At 42.9% G+C, this 25,401-nt stretch overlaps 2 protein-coding genes across 3 annotated transcripts; one reads left to right on the top strand and one right to left on the bottom strand.

Moving 5' to 3' along the window:
- Positions 1-1,303: 1,303 nt before the first annotated feature.
- Positions 1,304-17,764, bottom strand: USE1 (unconventional SNARE in the ER 1). Of its 2 annotated transcripts, XM_081936094.1 has the most exons (8): positions 17,488-17,764; positions 10,736-10,785; positions 8,788-8,866; positions 8,368-8,520; positions 7,280-7,298; positions 6,727-6,757; positions 5,486-5,648; positions 1,304-5,200 (listed from the first exon to the last, which is right to left on the bottom strand). In XM_081936094.1, exons 1-8 carry the CDS (start codon positions 17,623-17,625, stop codon positions 5,018-5,020), a joined length of 816 nt encoding a protein of 271 aa, XP_081792220.1. In that variant the 5' UTR covers positions 17,626-17,764; the 3' UTR covers positions 1,304-5,017. The 2 variants fall into 2 exon arrangements, with proteins under 2 accessions (XP_081792220.1, XP_081792221.1); XM_081936095.1 differs by lacking the exon at positions 7,280-7,298 and having other exon boundaries at positions 8,373-8,520.
- RPL36 (ribosomal protein L36) lies at positions 17,745-24,694 on the top strand. The gene is made up of 4 exons (XM_081936096.1): positions 17,745-17,809; positions 20,928-21,022; positions 23,666-23,800; positions 24,562-24,694. Exons 2-4 carry the CDS (start codon positions 20,930-20,932, stop codon positions 24,649-24,651), a joined length of 318 nt encoding a protein of 105 aa, XP_081792222.1. The 5' UTR covers positions 17,745-17,809; positions 20,928-20,929; the 3' UTR covers positions 24,652-24,694.
- Positions 24,695-25,401: the final 707 nt, after the last annotated feature.

Below are 25,401 nucleotides of genomic sequence, written 5' to 3'. Positions count from 1 at the left end.
GGGGCTAATTCCTATGAAGAATCGGTAAAGGAAATAAGGTATGTTTACCTTAACAAAGACTGATGGGAGACCTGATAGCAGTCTTCCAATACTTGAAGGGCTGCCACAGGAAAGTTAACTTATTCTCCATAACACCTGAGGGTAGAATAAGATGCAATGAATGGAAGAGCGAGATTCCAGACCACCTGGAAATAAGGGGAATTTTCCTGACAGTGAGGGCTGTTAAGCAATGGAACACCCAATGTTTGGGAGATCCATCCCTGGAGGCTTTAAAAGAAAAAAGATTGGGCAACCATTTGTGTGAGACGGAATGAGGACTTCTGCCTTGGGCAGGAGGTTAGCCTAAGACCTTCAAAGTCCTTCCAACACTGTGATCCTATATTTGTTCCTGGAGTCATGGTCTGAATTATGTGGCTGTTGAACTGCTGACATGAAATCAGTTGCACTTCACAGAGTAGTAAATTGTGATTAGCTGAAATTTGACAAGCTTTAATAAGATTTCAAACAATCCTAGGGTCTAATATAAAGATCTCAGATAATAGCTTGTACATTTTAGAGGAAAACAAGAATAGTGCTGTATTTTCATCTAGTGAAGTATTGAAAAATAAAAATGAACATTGGCAGAGTTTATAACTTTTATTTGACTATCCAATAATGCTCAAGAGTATGAGAAATAACGTGAATTTCAGTTATTAGTGTACAAAGGAAAAATAATAACTGTAGCAGAAACCAGCAGCTGAAAAATACAAGTTGTTTATAATAAACAGAAGAATTAGAAAAATGAAGAACATGTGGTGATTTTTACTATGAATAAATGGCAGATCTTTTAAAGTGTGATAAAATTTTTCCTTTATGCTGATGTATGTTGGGAGACAAATTCTGCCAATTTACTTCATCCAGGAAATTCCTAATTTGTCTTGATACTGTAAATTTCTTTCAAAAGGTGAAGGAAAACAGTAAAGGATAAATATTTTTCATCTTTTTTTTAATATTCCATATGGAAAATGTAGACAAAATCACAACAAATTTAAGCTATGGGAAATTAAAGCTGAGTAAAATGGAGTGTGCACCTCAGACCTAAAAGTAGTTAATTTTAAATACTCAGAGCAACAATTGTAGGACTCCTGACCTGGCCCATCATCCCAGGGCCGGGACATATAATATTTGTTAATATTTTGAATGAATCTTAGAAAATGAGCAGTTCAATAGTATACACTAGACCAGGGGTGTCCAAACTTGGGAACTTTTAAGACTTGTGGACTTCAATTCCCAGAATTCCCCAGCCATGCTCGCTGGGGAATTCTGGGAGTTGAAGTCCACAAGTCTTAAAGTTCCCAAGTTTGGACACCCCTGCACTAGACAATTGCCGAAAGTGGTTTACTGACTTTGGATTCTTGAATGGATCAAAGTAGTTGGATTCAATGACCAAATGATTCATAAAATCAGAACTGGCGGTCATTTAGGCAATCACGTCCCCACCCCCTGCCTTAGTACAGGAATCCGAAATATAGTATTCCCAACAAATAGCTATCTAATCTCTGAACATACAAAATGAAAGTGGCCCTGCCATTTTTAGTTGCACTGTTGAGCAGCTTTTACTTTCAACTCTGATTCTACAACAAGGAATATCATTTAGATGGGTTAAATTTTTCTTGTTTCGGGTAGCATGAATTGAGGCTAGCTTTAGTAGTGAACTGCAAGCCATCCCAGTCCCCTAGAAAACAAGCACATGAGAAATAACAATATTTTTGTCAACGTGCTTAGGGTCTAGGAATCTGCCCAAGTTTCATGATACCTGAATTTCCACCGTAAGATTTCTCGCTCTCTTTTCTAAAATAACCCATTATCCATCAAGCTGACCACCACCCTTGAGATTTGACACTGTTATCCGTTCCCACTGTAACTAAGATCACACAAAACTATTAAGAGTTTTCAAGATAACACACTATACAATGGTTTGGAGCCAGTAGCTACTGAATGTATGAAACTGATTCATTTCATTGCTATTAAATCCCATGAGGTCAGATGTAATGGGCTGTCTTGGCAGTAAGGAGGGAAGAAGGCAATTGCCATGCCTCATCTAATAATAACTAACATTTCCCCCTGTTTAGGGCGGTTTCATTTTTTTTAGTACAACTATTAAATCATGGAAGTAACAAGGTGCTTTTGAGATTTCCCACTTTTCTTTTTCTTTTGATTTATTGCTGTTTCCCTCATCAACGTGAAGTTTTTGTTTCTTATTGAATGCCCGACTTCACCCATTTAATCAGGAATCTGATACATGCAAAACTTTCATTGCCGTCCTTCTGCCTGTTGCATGGTTAAGAATCTACAAAGGTCACTTTTACAACCATGGTGCAAAATCACCAGATTAAATCTGGGAGGATCAGTTGGATTTCCACAAAATCTCAATTCAAGATAATGATACATGATGGGCGGACTTTGCAAAGACTTGACTTTCTTTCAGTATTGAGGCAAGGATGCCTCCGGAAAGATATAGCAATATTGATGTTCCAGTTTTGTGTTATATCTGACATCCACTTTCTAAATCTAACACCCTAAACCAGAGAATATCCTTGTTCGTCACCAGTTCTATAACTGAAAGCTTGGAGCATAATGTTCCTCTGTTCCCAAATCTCCTGGCAAGCACTGAACCTGGAAACACATTGCATCACCTTCCAACTTCACCCTTCCTAGCTACTGATAGGAACCAGCAGGAAGGATGGAGATCCTGGTCTATTATAAAAGAAGGAAAATCTTTCCAAAAGCTTCTTTGGCTTAGACAGGAAATATCAGATCCTCTATTGTGACAGTAATAGCAAAAAGGGAAATGGCAGAAGCCAAGTTGCCAAAGCAAACAAAATTCTGGAGAATCATCACACAGCAATAGAGCACATGGTGGCATGTAGGTTTCATGATCAGTCCCCGGTAGGTGATGGCGATTGACCTCTCTTCTGCAGGCCTAGGGCACGGTTTCTAATCTTAGCCATTTTAAGAGGTGTGGACTTCAACTCCCAGAATAACCCAGGCAGCTTTTACACAGCCTGCAGAAGGGATGGGTACATGGCTGGCTGGGGTATACTGGGAGTTGAAGTCCATACCTCTTAAAATAGCTACATGGAAAATATTGCCCTAGAAAACGGCCGGTCCAGATACACATACAGGCTTTTTTATTAATTTAAATGTATTGGCTACCCAACTGCAGTGGACCAAGATTTGATCTGGCGTCAGGTTCCTTTTATCTTAGCGAAGGCCCAAAGTTGCATTCTGATCCAGCGGGTTGACATTTCCATGATCTTACCATATGTTTATGACACTAGGAAAGTTGCAAAGCTCCCTTCTCAAGGTTTACAAGGCTCAGCCTCTACCTCAAAGAGTCTCTTGCCTGCAACTTGCAAGAGAATAAATACATCAGAGTTACCACAATTTAAAACTGTGCAAGTTGTGACATGGAAGTTGACAACGCAACAAGCATAAAGGCAATTCGGGTTAACTTGCCAGCCTCATCTACAGCTTAATGAGCCGACTCCAAGTCAGCACTTCTTCACTGGGGAAGTAGGGGGTAGGAAACAGGGGAAACAGGCTCAGAAATTAAAGCACAACAGCAGTAGCAGCTTCTGTGTGAACAGCAAAGGCGGCCGACACTCCTCTCCCTGAAGGGATTGCACTTTTTTGTGCCCATCCCTTCTGCTGTGTAAATGCCAAGTTAAAATGCTGAGGCCCAATTGTGGGGGAGTTGCTGTTTCCTACAGATTATTAACCACATTGCTGGTGCGGTACTTTCAGGATGGTTGTTAATGAAAAGTGCCCATAAAATACCTCCACTTGCCCACTTCTTTGCTCTATCATTTCTTTGGAATGTGCAAAGGAACAACATCCACAGTCCAGCGGTCCATGAATTCATACTTAAGCGTACATTTAGATGAGGCCCAATCTACCTTCAATTGGCAAATCTGAATACTTCACTTACAGCCTCCTCTGAGTCAATATATCAAATGGAAAAAGGGGATGCCCTCAGCCTTATATTGCTGCAACAGCCAAATTTGGGGAGGCCCCCAGAGAGGTCAAACTTCCATGAAGGAGCACTGACTCCAAAGACTTGACAGTGCTACCTTTTTCATTTGTCAAGGTCACTTAACTGCCAATCTGTCTTGAATGTCTCCCTAGAAATGCAACCATGTCCCACAAAGAACACAGCCCCCAGAAACAGGTGGGGGGACTAGCAAATATATTCATGAAGGAGTATTTCAGCATTCCAAAGCAAAAAAAATTGGGAAAGCTTCTACAGCCCAGGGTTGTTGTATTGCTAAGGAGCACTTTGTCAATGAAGCAGATGATCAAAGCAATATTGTTGAGACTGGTCTGTGAAAGAGAAGTCATTAAGAACAGCTCATTATTACCTCTTTCTGTCACACACCCCTCCCCACACCCCAACCTCAGTGGGTGAAGTGACCTTCTATTTTCATGAGATTTCAATTGACCTAACTCTATTTCTTGCCAGCAGCAAGGAGAAACCTTTGTTGAATTGTAATTCAGAAATGGAAAACTTTTGCTAACCAAGAGATTTGTTACTATTTTGCCCCCCCCCCCCCCCCCCCCCCCCCCCCCCCCGTGGGTCACCACATTCCTTGGAGGATTATTTGCTTCTAAATAGATATGTTAAATTCAGAAGCTCCACTTCTATTGCTTCCCCCCCTCCCTTTAGCTTTTGTTGTTTAAAATAGGGTGGCACCTCTTGGGGGCTGCAGGCCATAAAAAAACAGGAACTTCTGGGCTGTTGCAATTGTCCCATAAATTGCTCAATCCTGCTATAACAATGCAAAAGGAGCTTTCCTATTCAGTCTTTCAAGCAGGAGGAAAAGATTTCAGCTTAGATTCTATGAAGTTGCAACCAAATTATTCTCCCATTGAGCATTTTCACCAAGTTACAAAAGCCCAGCAAAGGTTTGATGGGTTCAATGAAGAAGGTAAGAGAAGCTAAGGTGCCAGGCTGCTACTGTTGATACCAGCCCAGAAATCATCTTAGTTTTGGGAAGATTCTAATGAACAGGATCATGCTGATGAAAATGAAACAGACAACGATCAACATTAGCCAGAGAAGCCAGTTGACAGATTTCTTGGCATGCTGCTCCAGGCGATCCGATTCATCCTTCAATTTCTCAAAGTTCTGGTCAGCCAGCTTGAGTGACTGCGTCAAGGTCTGAAATAAACCATAAAGTGCCACTGTTTTGAAAACCGGCAAAATGCGGGCAGGTCCATGAGAAGGTACAAAATGTTGCTTTATTCCACATCACATCCTTGGAGAAACTCCAACCAAAAATGCGTTTTCAGGAAAGGGGCAACTTAATAGTGCTCGGGTGCCATGCCAACAAGTGCTGTTTTGCTCTGCCAAGGACAAAGCACTTTCTCACAATCGGACACAATTACAAAATAACTGTACAGAATTCACACTTGGGGTAGGGGGGGAGGTAGTGTCAGGCCGTACCTGGTTATCTTGCTTAATCACATTCTGTGCCACAAGAGTGTTGTTCTTGAGATTGCGTGCCAGGTGCAGCATCTCTTCAGCTAACTTCTCCTGGATGGTGTGATGATGCTGCAGGACTGCATCCAGTTCAGCAGCTGACTGCTTCTCATCAGGAACTGGAGTCCTGTGGGGGAGAGAGAGAGATCTCTTTATTATTGGCAGGCCTTAAAAGGACAGCTTATGTACCATCGGCTTTTGGTGCCAATTATGCATGTTTCATAAAAGGCCCAGAACACGAGAAAGGATAAGAAGATACTACATGCCCATGTCAGGTCAAAAGAAAAACTACATCACGAGTGCAGGATCTATGTGAGGCTGTTTCATGCAACTGTTTTGCATCTTGAAGAAGAATACTCAAATATATCTTTTATATACTACTAAAACTCTTGTCATGACCTTTAATTGGGTGAAATGGTGCACTATAAACTAACAAATTTTGAACCTATTCTGGTGCTAATTTACAGAATGTGCCCCAAATCCAGAACTCATGACTCCCATGGGAACTTTCCCAAAGTTGTGTGGCTTGTTCAATGCTACTGATTGCTGTGGTCAGTTTCCCAGCCAGTCTTGCAATCCCTTGCTCCCCTCACCCATCCAACAGAAGCCACTTAACTGTCAGAAGGGAAGGGGAGGGAAGATTTTGGATACTCTCTACCAGATTCCTACAAGGAAATTCAATGGGAAAGCCAGCGGGAAGTTGAAAGTCACTCCTGTTTCACTGCTTTTTTGCCCACACTTGGTCATTCTGTTTTTCTTTTAAGTAAGAAAATAGGCATGGGTTGACTAGCTTAATAGGTTGTCTACAAGTTGCATCTAGAATGGTGAGGGGGTCCACAGAGAAGCATTTATCTCTATATTCCACAACTCAAGGTATAATGTGATTGCAAGCAAGTAATCACATACCCACGCACTCCATTCAAAGCTGGAAATGGCAAAATAGTTGAGGATTTTTGAGGAACAGAACTCTCTGGACATTTCCATCCCCCAACAGAAATAAGACAAAACCAGGCTTTTTTCTCATGTTTTCATGTTTCTCATAGTTTACTTTGAACTCTAAACAGGGCAAAATTATTCTTAAGTATTACCCCTTTTCCCTTACCAATTTCCATTTCCCTGAAACTTCTAAATATTTATATAGTCTGAACAAAATGATTGCGACTCTTTTCCCCGATCCCCTTTTCTTGAAACCGCCAAATACTCACATGCGTTTCCTTAAATTTTTCTCTTCCAAATCTGTGAAGGGAAAAAAAAAATATTTATACTCATAGCTATATTTATATCTATAAGCGGTGAACAAATGCTCTTGACCTGGAAATCAGCTTATCTAGTAAATCTATGAATTGATGCAAAGATGCAAACAGAAATCACACCACTTTTTAATGCATAAGGAGAAGCTAGCAGTAAGGGAAGAAAAGGCTAGCTGGCAGAGAATCGGGGATGAGGAGGGGCATAGAATAACTTAAAATGACATTTTCCCAGTATTTGCTGATGAGCCAAAAAGATGACAGCAGCAGGCATATCTGGCTTCTGGTTACAGATAGGAATTTTCAAGACAATCGTATGGCAACTCGGCATAACAATCAGTTGGGAATTTACAGTGCTACAATCGCAGATGAGGAAAAAAATGGGAAATCTAATGAAGAGTGGGATATAAATAATCATGTATTATATTGCATAATGCTGGGGAGTTTAAATACTTTGTCCTGTAACCTCCAGGGTCCTTTTGTGTATCCTGCATGATCAGCAAACACTTACCATTAATATAGGAAGGGTCCTGGGAAGGCAGAAAGAGAGGAGAAATAAAGAGTTCAGTAATAAATGGGGTCAGCCCTGCAGCCTCTTTTCTTTTGGATCTTTGGCCTGCCACTTTGGCCTGCCACTTTCTGTTATTCTACTATGCATTTTCTATTGTGGGGAAATGGGAGGGGGGATTGTACGGAGTTCGATGCTATGTAGCCATAACAAAATTCTTTCTAGAAAGCCAAGGTCATCCTTTGTCTTTGCACCTCTGCACCTGACCGGAACTGGATGGGTGGAACTGCCAGCACGGCAGTGGGAGATTGGACCATGTGATGGACTTGTGGGTGTGGGGGCAAGTTCTTGAACTTTCAACTTGGGTGGGGAAAACCGGGAAGCTTTCAGATTCGGGTTTTCCCAGATGTGCCAACATGGCTCTTAATAAATTGAAACTTTGAGCAATACTTTGCCTTGGACTCTGATTTACTTTTGGATGCTATTTGGAACCCTGACAAATGGCATGAGAAAGAGTCTTTGCGATTTTGAATCTTTTGACCTCTGCCAAATAATTTCAGGTCCTCTAGATCCATAAAAGTGAGAGCAAGATACCACTTCATTCCATAGATCAAGAGACAACTAACTCCACCTATATAAAGGAAACAAGGTCCCTTGGTTAATTATTTGACTCTGATATAAAAGATAAGAGCTGTGGTGGCACAGTGGTTAGAGTTCAGTATTGTAGGTTACTTCTACTGACTGCCAGCTGCCAGATGTTTGGCAGTTTGAATCTCACCGGCCCAAGGTTGACTCATCCATCCATCCTTCCAAGGTGGGTAAAATGAGGACCCAGATTGTTGTGGGCAATAGGCTGACTCTTTAGACCGCTTAGAGAGAGCTGTAAAATGCACTGTGAAGTGGTATATAAATCTAAGTGCTATTGCTATACCACCAAAAAACAAATAGTTTTAAAAGGGGGGGATGGGCAGAGACAGTTAGAATGAAGGAAACAATATTACAGAGACTGGGACAAATGGATGCCCAGAAGCAAAAATTTAAGAGGGACCGTTTTAGCATGTGTGATTGCACTATTGGCTAAGAAGACATACTGTACCAAGCAGCTCATTCCTCATCTCGCCCATAAAGCGGGCCTTGGTCTGTAGATGCACGGTTTTCGTTGCTGGGGTCCTCTCTTTAGCCGTGGTAGGAGTTCTCCCAGGAGCCAGAAACTGGTTTGCCAATGCTTTCTCAGAAGATGATGACTGGGGAGGGGGGGGGGACAGAGAGAGAGAGAGAGAGAGAGAGAGAGAGCAAAAGGTATCTAATAATTGATCCTCTCCCAATAGAGCAGGGGTATCCAAACTTGGGAACTTTAAGACTTGTGGACTTCAACTCCCAGAATTCCCCAGCCAGCCATGCTGGGTCCACAAGTCTTAAAGTTCCCAAGTTTGGACACCCCTGCAATAGAGGGTCACTTCAGCAGGGGTACTCAGAAATGGTTTAAAAAACCACAAGGGAGGAGAACTTACCAATTTCTCGGCTTCCAGCAAGCCTTTTAAAAAATCCACCTTACGAGAATATTCATTCAGTACTTCAGGAGCCAGTTTGCTGAAAGGGAATGACAAATCTGAGACAAGAACTAATGTAGAGAGAAAAAATGCTCCTCATACTGTCTATGGGGATTATCAATCACCCGGGGTTCATGGTTGTCCCAAAAGTGCATTTTCAAAAAAACAACTGTGAAGGTCTCTCGCTTCTCATCCAAGGAACTTCTTCAGAACAGTTTAGAGCAGAACCAAAGAAGCTTCTTGTGTGAGAAGCGAAACATCTTCAAGGAAAAAACTTGAAGTCCAGTTGCCTCTTGAAAAAGCACCGTTGGGACTCCTCATACATCTTCCTCTCATTTCTCATCCTCATGAAGTGGAGAAGGCCACCAAGGATTAGCTAGGAAGGTCTAATGAGGAGTGCAACTAAGTTGTGGTTCAATTCAACAGCAACATTAGGGGAAAAGAAATAAAAATAAATAAAGCTGATATTCTATATATTTGTGGTTTCCAACCCCATCTCCTTACCCGGCATTGCCAAGGGTCAGGGATGATGGGAATTTAAGATGTACATCTCCTATCTATGATATAGTGATTCAGGATTTTCCTTAGAGGCAATGAAGAATTGCCACCAATTCCTGTTCTATACTGTCATTTTCTGGCTCATTTCCTACACCCGGTTCATTTCCAAGAATATTTTGCAATATATGACACACAGAAGCTAGAAGCAAAATCTGATTATTACTTGGTGCTTGTCAAAATAACCTAATTAAAATGGAATTGATTACCAGCAAAGGCTAATATTCCCCGCAAAGACAGAATTGCAAGTGGCCTGGCATTAAAACGCCGAATATAAAATCCCAGTTCATGTGACGTCTATCTATCCATTCTATCTCACCTTCCCAAAACTATAAATTGGATTGGATCAGTAATAAAGCTGACTCATAGAAGCTAAAAGATACTGAACTAAAATTCATATGTGGTTGGAGAAAATGATACAAAAACACAGACTTTAAACCAGAGATTTTTTTATTGGGAATCATACCAGAAACATATAACAAAGATCTGAAATATTTGATTGTAAATGTTTTAATGGCAGCTAGAATTGTATTTGCAAAAAATTGGAAAAATGAGAAAATACCAACGCAGGAGGAAGTTATTCGAAAAATAATGGAATGTGCTGAAATGAGTAAATTGACATTTGCAATTAGAGAACAAGAAGATGAACAATTTTATAAGGTATGGGATTTGTTCTAATCAGTGGTTAGATTAAAAAAATATGAAAATGAAAAAATTTGGAAAAGTCTTTCATATTGTAATAATAGAATGAGATAGGTGATAACATAAAGACATATTATTATTAAATAGATTTAAATGATGCATGGAATATTGGTATATATATGAATCAAATATTTAGAATATTTTCTTTAAAATGAAGGAATAACAATTGTAGTTGAACATATGATGTACAATGATAACAACGCATCTATGTATACTTGATGGATAATCTGTGACTTTATATACAACTGAAAGTGATGATGCACAAGTACAAAACGTTGGAGAATTTTTTCATATTGCAAGAACAATAGGTGATACTAGAAAGACATATTATTACTAAATAGACTAATAATGACGCAATGGAATGTTGGTATATTATTTGTTTAAAATGAAGGAATAACAATTGTAAGCTGAACATATGATCTATAATGATAATAACATACCTATGTATACTTGATGGACAATCTGTGATTTTATATATAATTGAAAGCGGTGATGCACAAATGCTTGTAACCAAACGATATGCTATATGGATATGTAATTGATGATGGTTTTATGTTTCATGTTTTGTTTGTCTTTGTGGGTCTAAAAATAAGAAACTTTTATACAAAAAACAAAGCTGACCCATCTAAATCCTAGAAAAAAAGAAACTCACCTGGACTGTTTCTTCAATGTGAGTAACATCTCCTCCAGAGCGGCTACGTACTAAGAAGAAAACAAAATGGCACATTTTGAATAATTAGCACAAATTTGCCAAATGTGGCCTCCAGTAATACAAGCCAAGTCCAAAAATGCTAGAGAATTTCTAGAAGCTTGGCACACTGATAAATTAATAGCTATCAGTTCAAACAATAGACACTTAGACTTAAACAATATTTACATACTATGCAAAAAAGACAATTAACCCAAAAAGGGAACAAAAAGACCAAAACACCTCCCCACCAGCAATCAGCACCCAAATAAGCACAGATTAACTCCAAGGTTAACATCAGACCAACTATCAAGTAAACAATACCCCAATCAAGGAACTACCAAGGAACTACCTAATCAAGGTTACCAGGCCAACAGTAAACAGCCCAACCAAAGAACCTCCAAGACCACCAACACTGAAAGGGCAAATCACTAGAATATAAACTGAGAGCAAACACCACTCCTTTACTAGCACTGATGATGTTACCTAGTTTGGGTGATGAAATGTCTGCAAGAAAACAACAAGCTAGAGAGCACTCAGGAACTCCCCCACCCCCCATCCCCATTTCCACCCTGAGCTACAAATATTTTCCTTTACTGGCTCCAGTAATACCATTAAAACAGTGCTTCTTAATCCTGGCCACTTGAAGACTTCAACTCCCAGAATCCCTCAGCTTCAGAATTCAATTCCGAGAGTTGACTTTAAGCCATCCAAGCTGAAAAATATTGCATCAAAGCATGAAGCTTGAAAGTAGCCTTGATTGCGTTGCTGTCAGTTGTAGCCTTACCTGCCAGGACTATAGTGAGGACAGAACAAAAGGCAGCCTTAAGTGGGCAACTACCAGTGGTTTGAAAGGATGAGAAACCTGGGGGAGTGAGCAGGGTCTCTTACTCCTAAATAACTCAGGAAAGGCCAACCCTAATTAGTTTTCCAAAACTTGATATGCCTGAATTTGGCAGACAGATAAGGGGGGAAATGATAAATGAAAGCATGTACCTCAAATTGTAACAGAAACCCTGCCTTTTCCTCTAGCCCTCCACCCTTAAGAGGTGAACAGGAATCCACATGTCTTCCCCCCAAAAGAAAAACAAGGACAAAAAATGTTAAGCTATGGGGCATCAACCCAAATGCCACACTGAAGCCAATGATGTTTCTCCGAGAAGTGGAGAGCAAAAGGTAATGCCTGTAAGACAGAGGTGGGTTGTTCATAGCTAGATCCCTGTCTGGGAGCTTCGTTGTAAAACTGAAAATCTGCTTCCTTCCAAGGAGTACATCAGAACAAAGAAGCGACCCTTCCTCAGTTCTGGTAGAGCCAGTGTGCTGCTCTCTGGCAGTCGTGAATTATGATAGCCATAGCACTTAGACTTATAGACAGCTTCATAGTGCTTTTACAGCCCTCTCTAAGCGGTTAACAGAGTCAGCCTATTGCCCCCAACAATCTGGGTCCTTATTTTGCCCACCTGGGAAGGATGGAAGGCTGAGTCAACCCTGGACCAGTGAGATTTGAACTGTCGAACTGCGGATAGCAGTCAGCTGAAGTAGCCTGCAGGACTGCACTCTAACCACTGCGCCACCTCAGCTGAATCTCCGGCAAAGAGAATCCTTTTCTGATTGGAACTAGGCCTATTTTAAGGCTTCATAGAGGAAGCTAATGGTGCACAATAGATTTCTGCAAATGTTTTCAGCCTGGGGATCTGTATTTCAATCTCCAAACAATACAGGAGGCTGCCGGGATTGTTGATAACACTGTGATGTTTTGAGTGCTCTATGACCAGAAATTGGTTATTTCTTTCTTCACAGAAACCTTGCCACCAAATTCTAGTGGTGGGATCTCCAAGCACTTTAGGTCAAGTGAATCAAAGTCTTAGAGCAGTGTTTCTCAAACTTGGCGACTTTAAGTCCTGTGGACTTCAACTCCCAGAATTCCCCAGCCAGCTATGCTGGCTGGGGGATTCTGGGAGTTGAAGTCCACAGGACTTAAAGTCGCCAAGTTTGAGAAACACTGTCTTAGAGGTTATCTTAACTGAACTCCAGACTGAAATGACAAGAGAAGCCCACAGATAGCCAAGTAGTGGCACTCATAGTAAAGGTAAAGGTTCTCCTGGTACATACATGCTAGTCATTCCCAACTCTAGGAGGTGGTGATCATTCCCGTTTCAAAGCTGAAGAGTCAGCGCTGTCCGAAGACTTTTCTGTGGCCGGCATGACTAAACGCCGAAGGCACACGGAACACTGTTACTTCCACCAAAGGTGGTTCCTATTTTTCTACTTGCATTTTTACGTGCTTTCGAACTTCTAGGTTGGCAGAAGCTGGGACAAGTCACGGGAGCTCACTCTGTTACGCAGCGCTAGGGATTCAAACTGCTGAATTGCTGACCTTCTGATCGACAAGCTCAGCGTCTTAACCACTGAGCCACCGCACTCATAGTAGCTACCCCCTAATGAATCAGACCAAGGTTGGACCAGGAACTGGCTATAAGATTGATAGCTACTTCCCTTTAATTCCAGTTTTTGAAACAGGGAAATGGCCTCTGAACAGAACATTCTGTCAATGTTAACAGCAATCAGTATGTTTTATCTGCTAAGAATCTACAATGTATATCACCTTTGTTTTAAAAGCCACCTGAGCTTCTTACTATGTTCTACAAGTTAGAAAAACTAAGGGCGCAATGCCAACATACACACTAACTCCGAATGCATTCAGTTGTTTCTGAGTAAACATTCATGGGATTTCTAGAGATGTAGTTCTGTTAGCATGCCACAGTAAAAATAACTAGGTCTTGTGACACCTTAAAGTTGTAGTAACTAACAAATACACACTCTATGTAATCAGATGTAAGGTAAAATTTACTGTATTATGGTTCATAAAAGCTTACACTGTTAATATGTGTGCTTATTTTTAAATTGCTGTAAGACTCTCTCGGTTTAAGAACATCAATCTGTAAAAAAAAAAAAAAAGAGGGAGGGATTTTTAATGTAACTATCTAGCTAAACTTCATCCCGTATGATTAAATATTATTCCTATGAACTAAGCATAGTTTGCTAATAACCAATCCTATATTTCACATCAAATCCCTTCTCTGCATCAGAATGTGAAGTGCCGCAAAGAACAAAACAGGATTCTCTTTTAGCCTCACAATTATGACACTGTGTTTTGACTGCTACCATCTGATCTGGCTCTCAGTTAACCAATGACTTCATAATCATGTTTAGTTTGTGAGCAGGCTGCAAAAACTCTTAAATCATGAAACCTGAGCCTGGGTCAATGACAACTAAATTAACAGGCTGTGGAATACTGTACACACGTATGTTATATAGGACATTTTTTTTCTTCTTCCATGCTACGTTCTGAAATAGAAATCAATATTTGAAAGGATTTAGGGTTAAATATTAATAACAGAAAACAATATTTTACTGGTACGCTGCTCAGAGTTCCTCTGTGAAGAAGATGGGTGGTTTCAAAATTTGATAAGCAAACAAACAAAATAAATATAAATAAAGGGAATTTCTTCCTTTACTTGTAGGGAAACAAACGATGGTCAGCTGATCATTCCATTCCAAGCAGTCAGTATTAAAATTATGCCTTGACAATTTGATGCCTGTATCTGGCTGCTTTCCTTTTTCTATTTTCAGCTTGCCTTTAGACTGTGGGGCAGAAATTGTCTGGCTTTTAATCGATTTTACATAAGCCATGCTCAGAGCTTTTTTTTCAGTAAACAACAATTTGTAAAGGCTTTCCTAAATGATAGCAATACATTGGCACATTTACATTTCCCAAGGAGGATTTAATTAAGAGTAAGTCTCTTCGCACTGCCTATCCTAAAATTTCATAGCAGGTAACTGAAGGGGGGGGGGGTGTTGCTAATTCAAGGCCAAGACCTGCACCACCCTGACACTCCGTGGACTCCATGACGTGGCAACCTGATATTGTAAAAGGCTCATTTCCTGCCATCTCTTCCATCACAAAGTAACAGATGGGTTATCAGTGGTTGGACTGAGGGAGACACCCAGTGGAGAGTGGCAGTCTAACCATCATACAGCGCGCACAATATCAGTTTATACATGTTCATTTATCTCATGATAGAAAGCAAAGGAACACATATACCAAAGGAGCAAATTTTTATAATGAAAACATTTACTGCTGAGTTATTCTATTGAATCGGCTGGGAAAATTAATGCACTTTACGAGTAGGAACATATTATATTCAAATTACATTTCTTTAAAAGATGCAGAAATCGCCTGTAATTTGCTAACCTTTTTTCTCTGGGAAATAATCCTTTTGTACTAAACACCTCTGAGGAGTTAAATTAAACATGAACATCAAACAGAACAGCAGCAGCAGGAGAAGTACAGTATGCTAGTATTAAGGGGACAACAGCCTTTCAGACTTTCATACTGAAAAGCAGAGACATCACCCTGCCAACAAAAGTGCGTATAGTCAAGGCTATGGTTTTCCCAGTTGCAATGCGTGCCTGTGAAAGGTAGATCGTAAGAAAGGCTGAGCGCCAAAGAATTGAGGCCTTTGAACTATGGTGCTGGAGAAGGACTCCTGCGACTCCCTTGGACTGCAAGGCGATCAAACCGGTCAGTCCTAGAGGAGATCAACCCTGACTGCTCTTTAGAAGGCCAGATCCTGAAGAGGAAACTCAAAAACTTTGCCCCCCCCCCTAATGAGAAGGAAGGACTCACTGGAGAAGAGCCTAATGCTGTGAATGACTGAGGGCAAAAGAAGAAGGGGATGACAGAGAATGAGGTGGCTGGATGGAGTCACTGAAGCAGTCAGCGTGGGCTTAAATGGACTCCAGAGGATGGTGGAGGACAGGAAGGCCTGGAGGAACGTCATCCATGGGGTCGCGATGGGTCGGACACAACTGCACAACTAACAACAAGCCTTTCAGAACATTTAATAACATAATGCAATCCCACAATGTCACGTACACGAATATTCCTTATTTGATATCCATTATATTAAATTATTTGCTCAATGCACTTACTACTAATTTAATCATGTGCATCTACAAGAGTATCATGTCTTAAATACTGACCTATTCATATAACATAATGTAGTTCCTTGGCTCAGCATTTTATGTGAACTCAGGTTTAACTATAATTTATTGGATGAATAAATAAGACAGAATAACAGTATCGAAAGGAACCTTGGAGGTCTTCTAGTCCAACCCTCTGCTCAAACAGGAGACCCTTTACTTATCTCTTCTTAAAAATCTCCAGTGATGGGGCACCCACAACTTCTGAAGGCAAGCCATCCCAACAATTGTTTTCACTGTCAGGAAATTTATCCTTAATTCTAGGTTGGATCTTTCCTTGATAAGTTATTACCCGTCTTATTTTGCCCTCAGGTGCTTTGGGGAATAGCTGACCCCCCCCCCCCCTTCTTTGCAACAGTCCCTCAGATATTGGAAGACTACTATCATGTGACCCCTGGTCCTTCTCTTCCTAGAGTAGACACAGATCCTCGCAACAGTGCAACTGTTTTAAGTTTCCCTCCTCCCAATCATCTTTATTGCTTGGCTGCATTCTCAACATGAACAGCAGGCAGCTGCACTTAGTTAAGCAAGCTTGATTTTCAACAGCTGAGCAGTATCAGATGGAGCAGGTATTTGGATGGGGAACCAGGATATTCCAGAGCCACAGTTAGATTAGGAAATTAGGAAAGGGGGGAAAAAACTGGAAGAAGCTTTTAGCAAACTGTTCCAAAGTTTCAGCCAAAGCCAAAGAGAGGGTGTCCATGTAATTGCCAGGAAACACTTCTGACGTGTTCCAAAAACCCTGCCAGAGGCTACTGAACGTTGCAAATGTACAGGTTCTGCCATAAAATAATACAATGGTAGGGGCCGCTCTCTTATTTAAGAACAGTTTTTTAATGTCATTTATTGAATTTTAATTTCATTACTTATTTAAGTTTGCAAGTTTAATTTCCTTTCATTTATGAATATATTTTATATTTCCTTTCAGTTTATGAATGGTGATGAAATGTCATCTCAAAAAATCTGGAGCTCAAGAACGCTCCACGTTGTAAATGTACAATGAGGACATTATTGATTTATGTGGCCACCTGTAGGTGAGGGGGCCCATACTAGTCCTATTCCAACACTTAATACAATACAATAGCAGAGTTGGAAGGGACCTTGGAGGCCTTCTAGTCCAACCCCCTGCCCAGGCAGGAAACCCTATACCGTTTCAGACAAATGGCTATCCAACATCTTCTTAAAGACTTCCAGTGTTGGGGCATTCACAACTTCTGGAGGCAAGCTGTTCCACTGATTAATTGTTCTAACTGCCAGGAAGTTTCTCCTCAGTTCTAAGTTGCTTCTCTCCTTGATTAGTTTCCACCCATTGCTTCTTGTTCTACTCTCAGGTGCCTTGGGGAATAGTTTGACTCCCTCTTCTTTGTGGCAACCCCTGAGATATTGACTGAATAATCTTCTTGGCGGCCCTGATTAAAAGCAAATAATTCATTTGATAGCACAGGTCGCAATTCAGTTAAATAGTGCAAGCCATGCAGAGAGAGAGAGAGAGAAAAAAACACGCCTGGACAAATGTCTGCCTGCAGCCATGCCAAAAACGCGCCGCCACTGATCTTGTGCATCAGAAAGCTCGGCAGTTCAAATCTTCGGCCTCCTGCGTGAGCAAGGGGATCGGACTAGATAACAGTCCAACTGTTAACTCTTTACTGTCATTTCCCAGCCCTCCGGACCTTCTCCAATCGCCACTCATCCGGGTTTCGTTTATCGGCCGCCATCGCCTCGCACCGGCTCAACAGTCGAACCAGCTTCAGTTCTGCACGGGGCACCGGCATCGGACCCAGCCCAGCCTCCATTGTCACCGTCTTCATCGCTTTCGCCCAACCCGGGATGGGAAAAGCAATCAGCACTCCGCCATTTCCCCCTTTGAGCCCAGTAGCCGCTCTGGCTTCCTCTCTGTGGTCCTGGATGACCGCAGCGGAAGCGGGCTCTGTTGCGCGCGCAGCTTCGACTCTCCCTCTTCCGGCGCGGCCTTTTGCGGCAGAACTGGCGAAGGTGAGTGGGATCCCAAAATATCTGGGAAGATCCGCGTCCATCCGCCCGCCCAAAGCAGTCGGGGAGGCCTGGAAGTGCCAGGCAAAAGGAAGGAGGGTTGTCTTGTTCCGGATCTGGCTTGGGGTGGATGGGATGGGGGGGCAAAAGGCGTGCCACGAAATGTGGCTGTCGGGTCCAGTGAGACCATCTAGGCGTTTAAGACGAACAGAATAAACTGCTCTCGATCCGTTTCAGTTGGTGGATCTAAAAAAACCAAGACGTGCCTCATCGCAGGATTTGTAGGGAGACTAGCGGGATTTAAGATGGGCAGCAGGCAGAGTGGTCAATGCACAGCAATTTACTGGGAAGCTGCTTAACGTAAGTGGGGATTCCTTCCCCCTATGGCTCTATTAACGGGTCTCCAATCTTGGGCCACTTTAAGACCTGTGGACTTCAACTCCCAGAATTCCTCAGCCAGCTGGCTGAGGAATTCTGGGAGTTAAAGTCCACAGGTCTTAAAGTGGCCCAAGGTTGAAGACCCTTGCTCTATACTTCAGATTTACACGAGGTCCTGCCTGCCTCTGCTTCTTATATGTCACAGTCTTCTAAGGTGGGCATGATTTGTAAATAGCATAAGACAGAATGATAAAAAGCAGGAAACCATGACTCAAAAACAGTTGGGATGGAGTGTTTTAAAAGAGGGGGGGGGAGAAGAAACGTCCTTTTATAACTTTTGAAGTCAACAATCGTTCTTGTTTATTCCCAGCTAAAATATCTAGTGATTTGCAGCATGCTACATCACTTTAAAGAGTAGTCCAGCAGTGACCATTCATTACTATTGACCGTCCCCACTTTCCCCGACTTACGCTGCCATGTGATCAGGGAGAGACCATCCAAAAGCAGGGAGTTTGTCGCTTCCACTTTAAACCCCACAACAAACTTTCCCCCTTTGCTTAGAGCAAGTAAAGTGACCGAAAAAAACAACTTAATGCATCCACACAGTACATGTAGGTGGAATCTCCACTTACTACAGTGGCTGGGACGACTTTAGACTGCTTTTAAGCAATAGCTTAATCTGTACTGGTGATGTACAGAAGAACAGCTATGTTGGATCGGATCTGTGTTTCTCACTACCCTGGCTAAGTTGCATAAACTTCAACTCCCAGGTTTCCCCAGGGCTGTCTGGTCCAGTATACTAGTGTTCCCATGTTAACCTAGGTGTCTCTAGGAATTTTGTAAGTAGGGTACGAATGGAAAACGTCCTCTGTTTCTTAACTGATATGTTTCAGTGCTTTTTAATGACTGGCATTATTTCCTATACTCCCTTTATTATGAGGAAAAGTAGCTAATTGCCCAGGATGGTCTTATTTCAATATTAATGAGTGGTGAGTTGCAGGCAGTACGCCCCAGTACGGGCGTACCAGAGCCTGCCCAGAGCACCGGGTACCGTTCTGGTACGGTGCTCTGGAGGGCCCACCCACCCGCCCGAACTTCTTACCTGTCCTTCAAGCCTTTGGCGCTTCTGCGCATGGCGCATATGGCACCTGCGCAATGCTCCGCCGAGCAGCTGAAGCATCGTGGAGGCTTGCGGAAGCGTCGCAGGCAAGAACAACACAAGCGTCCATCTGGGTGACACCGGGGACCTACCACTGATATTAATGGTCTTATTTCAATATTGATTCTAGGAAACAAAAGTTTAATGAAATTAATCAAACATTTTATAAATATAAATGTATTTAATTATGTGCCTAGAAGTCAGGTATTTTGATCTAGCTCCTTTATTGGGGAGTTGTGCTGTTGGAATAGAACTGTGGGTCTTTCTACAATGTTATTGGAAGACTCATAAATGGGGAAAAAGTAAATGTACTGTGATTAGGAAGGCCTGTGCTGGGCTTTGAAAGCAAAAGGTCCTTAAGGCTAGCACCTGAGTTGCAGTCACATCTTCTCCTGAGGTTGTACATGTAGTCCTCGATTTACAACAGTGCATTTAGTGACCGTTCAAAGTCACAACGGCACTGAAAAAAGTGACTTATGACCACGTTTCACACTTAATGACCGTTGCAGCCTCCCCATGATCATATGATCAAGATTTGAATGCTTGGCAACTGGCTCATATTTATGACCGTTGCAGTGTCTTGGAGTCATGTGATCTCCTCTTGCGACCTCCTGACAAGCAAAGTTAATGGGGAAGCCAGATTCTCTTAATAACCGTGTTACTAATTCAAGATCTGCAATGATTCACATAAATTTTGGGCTCAATTGTGGCCGTAAGTTGAGGACTACCTGTATTGCTGTCCTCCGCTGCTATAGGATCATCCCAGGAAAAGATCTATTGATATATGGAGCTGCAGACAATTTACATTCCAAAGGACTTTGCTTTCAAATCTGAAATGCTGCACATTCCTTGTAGAAAATTTAACTGGAAGCAGAGAGGGATTTTTATTTATTAGATTTTTATCCCGCTTTTATTACTTTATAGCAGTAGCACTTAGACTTATATACCGCTTCACAGTGCTTTACAGCCCTCTCTAAGCAGTTTACAGAGTCAGCCTATTGCCCCCAACAATCTGGGCCCTCATTTAACCCACCTTGGAAGGATGGAAGGCTGAGTCAACCTGGAGCCTGGTGAGGTTCTATCTGCCAAATTGCAACCAGCCGGCAGTCAGCAGAAATAGCCTGCAGTACTGTACTCTAACCACTACGCCACCACGGCTCATAAATAACTCAAAGCACTGTACGCACTCCTTCCTCCTACTTTTCCCCAAAAAACAATCCTGTGAGATAGTCCAGGAAATACAATACAATACAATAGCAGAACTGGAAGGGACCTTGGAGGTCTTCTAGTCCAACCCCCTGCCTAGGCAGGAAACCCTATACCGTTTCAGACAGATGGCTATCCAACATCTTCTTAAAGACTTCCAGTGTTGGGGCATTCACAACTTCTGGAGGCAACTTCTGTTCCACTGATTAATTGTTCTAACTGTCAGGAAGTTTCTCCTCAGTTCTAAGTTGCTTCTCTCCTTGATATTCGTCAGTTGTTTGGCATGAGTAGAAGAGCATTCTGTCTCTCATCTCTTTGGACAATTGGTGGAACGAAAGAGTACACAACTAATTATAACTACTCCCTGCTCTTTTCTAGCCATGGCGATCCGATATCCAATGGCCGTTGGCCTGAATAAAGGCCACAAAGTGACCAAGAATGTGTCAAAACCACGACACTGTCGACGCCGTGGGGTAAGTTTGGATTTTGGAACAGGTGGAAAAAGTACCACAGCAGTCCCCAATCTTTCTGGCTCTATGGACCGGCAACAACAGGGGGGAGGGAGATGGTTTTGCGCATGCAACCCAGTTCCCGCACATGTATAAATAAAAGTTTGTGTGGCCCGGATCCCAGTGGGCCACAGACAGTATTGGTCTGCAGCCTGGAGATTGAGGGCCCCTGAAGTAGCAGACTCTGCAAGCCCTCCTTGTTCCTGATTCTGAATCACCTTAGGGCAGCGATGGTGAACCTTTTTCGCCTCGGGTGCCAAAAGCACGCATGCCCATACCCATAATTTAATGCCTTCCCCCCCCCCACCATACCCCCTGTGCATGCATTCATGACCCCCCCCCTCGCTGCCCTGTGCGTGCACACACGGCTTTTTTGGAACCTGGGGAGGGGGGGAAAGGGCCTGCCCCACCCCCACCAGAAGCTGGAAATGGCCCATTTATTGATTTTTGGTGGGCCCAGTAGGTCCGTTTTTCGCCCTCCCCAGGGTCCAGAGATTTTCCTGGAGCCTGGGGAGGGTGAAAACGGTCCGTCCGTCTGTCCACACCCCCCCCCCCCCCCGAGGCCCTCCAGAGGCTGAAAACACCCTCCCAGAGCCTCTGCGAGTCCTGTTCTTACCTAGCATTGCATGGAGACTCCTGGAAAGGGAAGGGCAGCAGGAGTGGGCCAGCCGAAAATCAGCTGGCCAGTGTATGCATGGTGGTGGAGCTGAGCTAGGGCAACGGCTCATGTGTCCGTTGATATGGCTCCCCGTGCATTAGGGTAATTGGAACAGTTCTTTGGGTTTGCCCTCATTTGAAGGTTGCCATGAAAAAAGAAATGGCTAACAAGATTCTGATAGAAAAAGGCTGTGGCTTGTACCCAGGTGTTATATTCAGTCCCCATCAACTCCAGCAAGAAAGGGCCTCGGGTAGTCACAAACCTAGGAAGAGTGCTTTCAATTATTCCAGAGCTTGGTGAAGTTTTCTCAGAGTAGGCGGCCCCGAGAAAATGGGCAGTCTGATCTGTTTCAAGACCATTTCCAAATGAAGACAGGATGAGTTATTCTAAAAGGAGATAATGGACGTCAGGGTCACACATTCAAATAACGCATAGCTATAGCACTTAGACTTATATACCGCCTCCCAGTGCTTTACAGCCCTCTCTAAGCGGTTTAGAGGGTCAGCTGCAGAGTCAGTTTACAAAGTTCCATGTTTTTATGATTAGCCAAATGGTGCTGTGAGGGGTTGAGAACAAATCCTCTTATAAGAAGTTAGGCAAATTCAAAATCATAAAATATATTATTTGCAGTTGGCCATGTCCCCAATGCCAAGCATTGAATAACAATAACAATATCGCTTAGACTTATACACCGCTTCACAGCCCTCTCTAAGCAGTTTTACAGAGTCAGCCTATTGCCCCCATCAATCTGGGTCCTCATTTTACACCCCTCGGAAGGGTGGAAGGCTGAGTCAACCTTGAGCCAATGAGACTCAAACTGTAGGCAGTCGGCAGAAGCAGCCTGCAGTACTGCATTCTAACCAGTGCATCACCAGAGCTCTCTTCAAAGAGCCCTCTTCCAAAATCAGTGCAGAGAGTTCTCATTTAGTGACCACTCATTCAGCAGCTGTACAAAGTTTAACAGGATTGAACAAGGGGGATTTATGACTGGTTCTTGAAGTTGCAGCATTCCCACAATCATGTCATCGTGATTCGGGGCACTTGCCTATTATTGTCTCAATCATCCAGGTCATGGTTGTCCCAAAAGTGCTTTTCCAAAGGCAAGTCCTCAAGAAAGTCCTGTTGCCTTTTGGAAAAGCACCTTTGGGACTATTTGGGTACTTTGTCATGCCTGGTTCTGAACAGGCCATGGCCTGGAGGTGGGGGTGGGGTGGAGTGTAAATCACTCAAGATTTGTTCTTCCAATGCTATCTTGGAGGACGCATTGCAGCATCATACATTTCTATCACAGCATGTTAAGATGGTGAGAATTTGGAGCCGTCTGTCACAATACCTCTGGATGAAGAGAATGCCTAGGACAGCAGGCCTTTGACTTACCTCCTTGGTTCTTATTTTCTTACTGTTGTAGTTTTCCTATCCTGATGCTACCTTGGAATTCTGAAAGTTGTACATCTGGCTGGCACCATCTTGTTGTTCGTTGCGAAGTTGTGTCTGACTCATTGTGACCTCTCGAACAACGTTCCTCTAGGCCTTCCTGTCCTCTGACAAACTCTGGAGTCCATTTAAGTTCACGCCTACTGCTTCAGTGACTCCATCCAGCCACCTTATTCTCTGGCGTCCACTTCTTCTTTCGCCCTCAGTGGTTCCCAGCATTAGGCTCTTCTCCAGCGAGTCCTTCCTTCTTCATTAGGTGGCCAAACTATTTGAGTTTCCTCTTCAGGATCTGGCCTTCTAAAGAGCAATCAGGGCTGATCTCCTCTAGGATTGACTGGTTTGATCGCCTTGCAGTCCAGGGGACTCTCAGGCACCAGCTTAGGGAAGGCTTTAAAGACATGCTTCTATGTCTGTGCATGCTAAAAGTAGAAGGCCCCCATGTGGGAACATCTCTTTCTAATAACCAGTGCCGCCTCCTTATAGAAATCTGTTGCACTTTTTTTCTCTCCCAACAGCGGCTGACCAAACATACCAAATTTGTACGGGACATGATCCGAGAAGTGTGTGGTTTTGCGCCGTACGAGAGACGAGCAATGGAGTTGCTCAAAGTCTCCAAAGACAAGAGAGCTCTGAAGTTCATAAAGAAAAGGGTGAGTGTTGGCGCAGAGCCAGGTGGTGGGTCTTTGGGCGTCTGTCAGGTTGTCCATCAAAGGCAGAACCATCAGAGGAAGGTGTTTCCTTTGTGCTGTGTGGGGGATTGTGTTCCTGCCCTCTTTCATTCATGGCCACAGTGAATAAAGCACCTGGAAGGAGAGGTCACACCATCCAGTTCCAGTTGAGAAAGGAGCCCATTTCCCCCTGTGTAGTTAAGATTAGCCTGGCCCGTCTCAGCATGAAGCCCTATTGCCCCTTGGATGACAGGCCTCTAAAAATTGCCAGGAGGCCTGTTGGGCAAAGAATCCCAGAATTGGACATTGTCAACTTGCTTGTATTGCTCTCGAGAAAATTGCATGGATGTGCCCATTTACGTCATGGGGAGTTGAGCTTAATTCAAGAGCTCCTTTCCTTGGTCCAGAAATAACTAAGATCTGACAGCTGTTGTAAAAGTGGCTGGGAGGCCATCCAAAACAACCAGGATAATTAAGTCATCTGGCACTGGTGAAGACTAGCCATGTTCCAGTCTGGCCTAGCGTCTCTTAAAGCCTGGCCTTTTGTTACTCTAGAATGTTTCCCTTATCCTGGAAGAAGCAGGGGAAGAGGATCAGGCTGGATCCCTGACATAATGGCCAAAATGATTTTCCCCCCCTTCTAATCAGCATATTCTCCAGACAGTTTCCATCACACAAGTCTGTTTTTTCTGCCAAGTTCCTAGCTCCGGATGCCAACACGTTTTGCTCCTTTCACCTCACAGGTAGGGACTCACATTCGGGCCAAGAGGAAGCGTGAAGAACTCAGCAATGTCCTGGCAGCAATGAGGAAAGCCGCAGCCAAGAAGGACTGAATTCTGCATCCTGGTTCCCAATAAAGCTTATTTCAGAAGCCCAGCAGAGTGTGGAATATTCTTTGGATTAGGAGGTTATAAATTCAGAGGTGAAAAGATCACCTTGGGGGTGGTTTAGCTGGTAATCACCACCCTGAAATTTACAGGGTGATGGAAGGGCTGTTTATGCAACATTAAACCATGCAGACTAACAGACTTTTATACCATGTGTCTCTAAAGGATACATTTAGACACAGTGAAGTTTTATTTGTTTGAGCTTTAGTATGTCATATGAATGCAATTGCTATATCCTTTTACTTGATGTATAATTTAGCATATTGTGCCAAATTCAACAGTGTGTAACAGATACTGTATTTTTGGAGTGTAAGACACATATTTCCCCCCTCCCTAAAAGTGGGTGAAAATTTAGGTGTGTCTTATAAACCGAATATGGACATTTTTGGCCTCCCGAACCCGCCGTGTGTTGCATTTTCACCCTCCCCAACCCCCAGAAGCACTCTGCAGGCCCGTTTTTGGGCTCCCAAGCCTTCCGCATGTCGTGTTTTTGCCCTCCCTGGCCTTGAGAAACACTCTGCAGGCCAAAAACAGGCTGAGCGGAGCACTGCAGAGTGCTTCTGGGGGCCTGGGAGGGTGAAAATCTGTTGCAGAGGTCAAAAACTATTTTTTTCTTGTTTTCTTCCTATATTTAGATGCATCCTATAGTCTGAAAAATACGGTAATTCGGGTGACATCTTCCAGATGGGCAGCATT

Source organism: Natrix helvetica, assembly GCF_964273705.1.
Source record: "Natrix helvetica genome assembly, chromosome: 1".
Lineage (NCBI taxonomy): Eukaryota > Metazoa > Chordata > Lepidosauria > Squamata > Natricidae > Natrix > Natrix helvetica.
The sequence above is the reverse complement of the archived record's forward strand: the minus strand, read 5'-3'. Positions and strand labels throughout refer to the sequence as shown.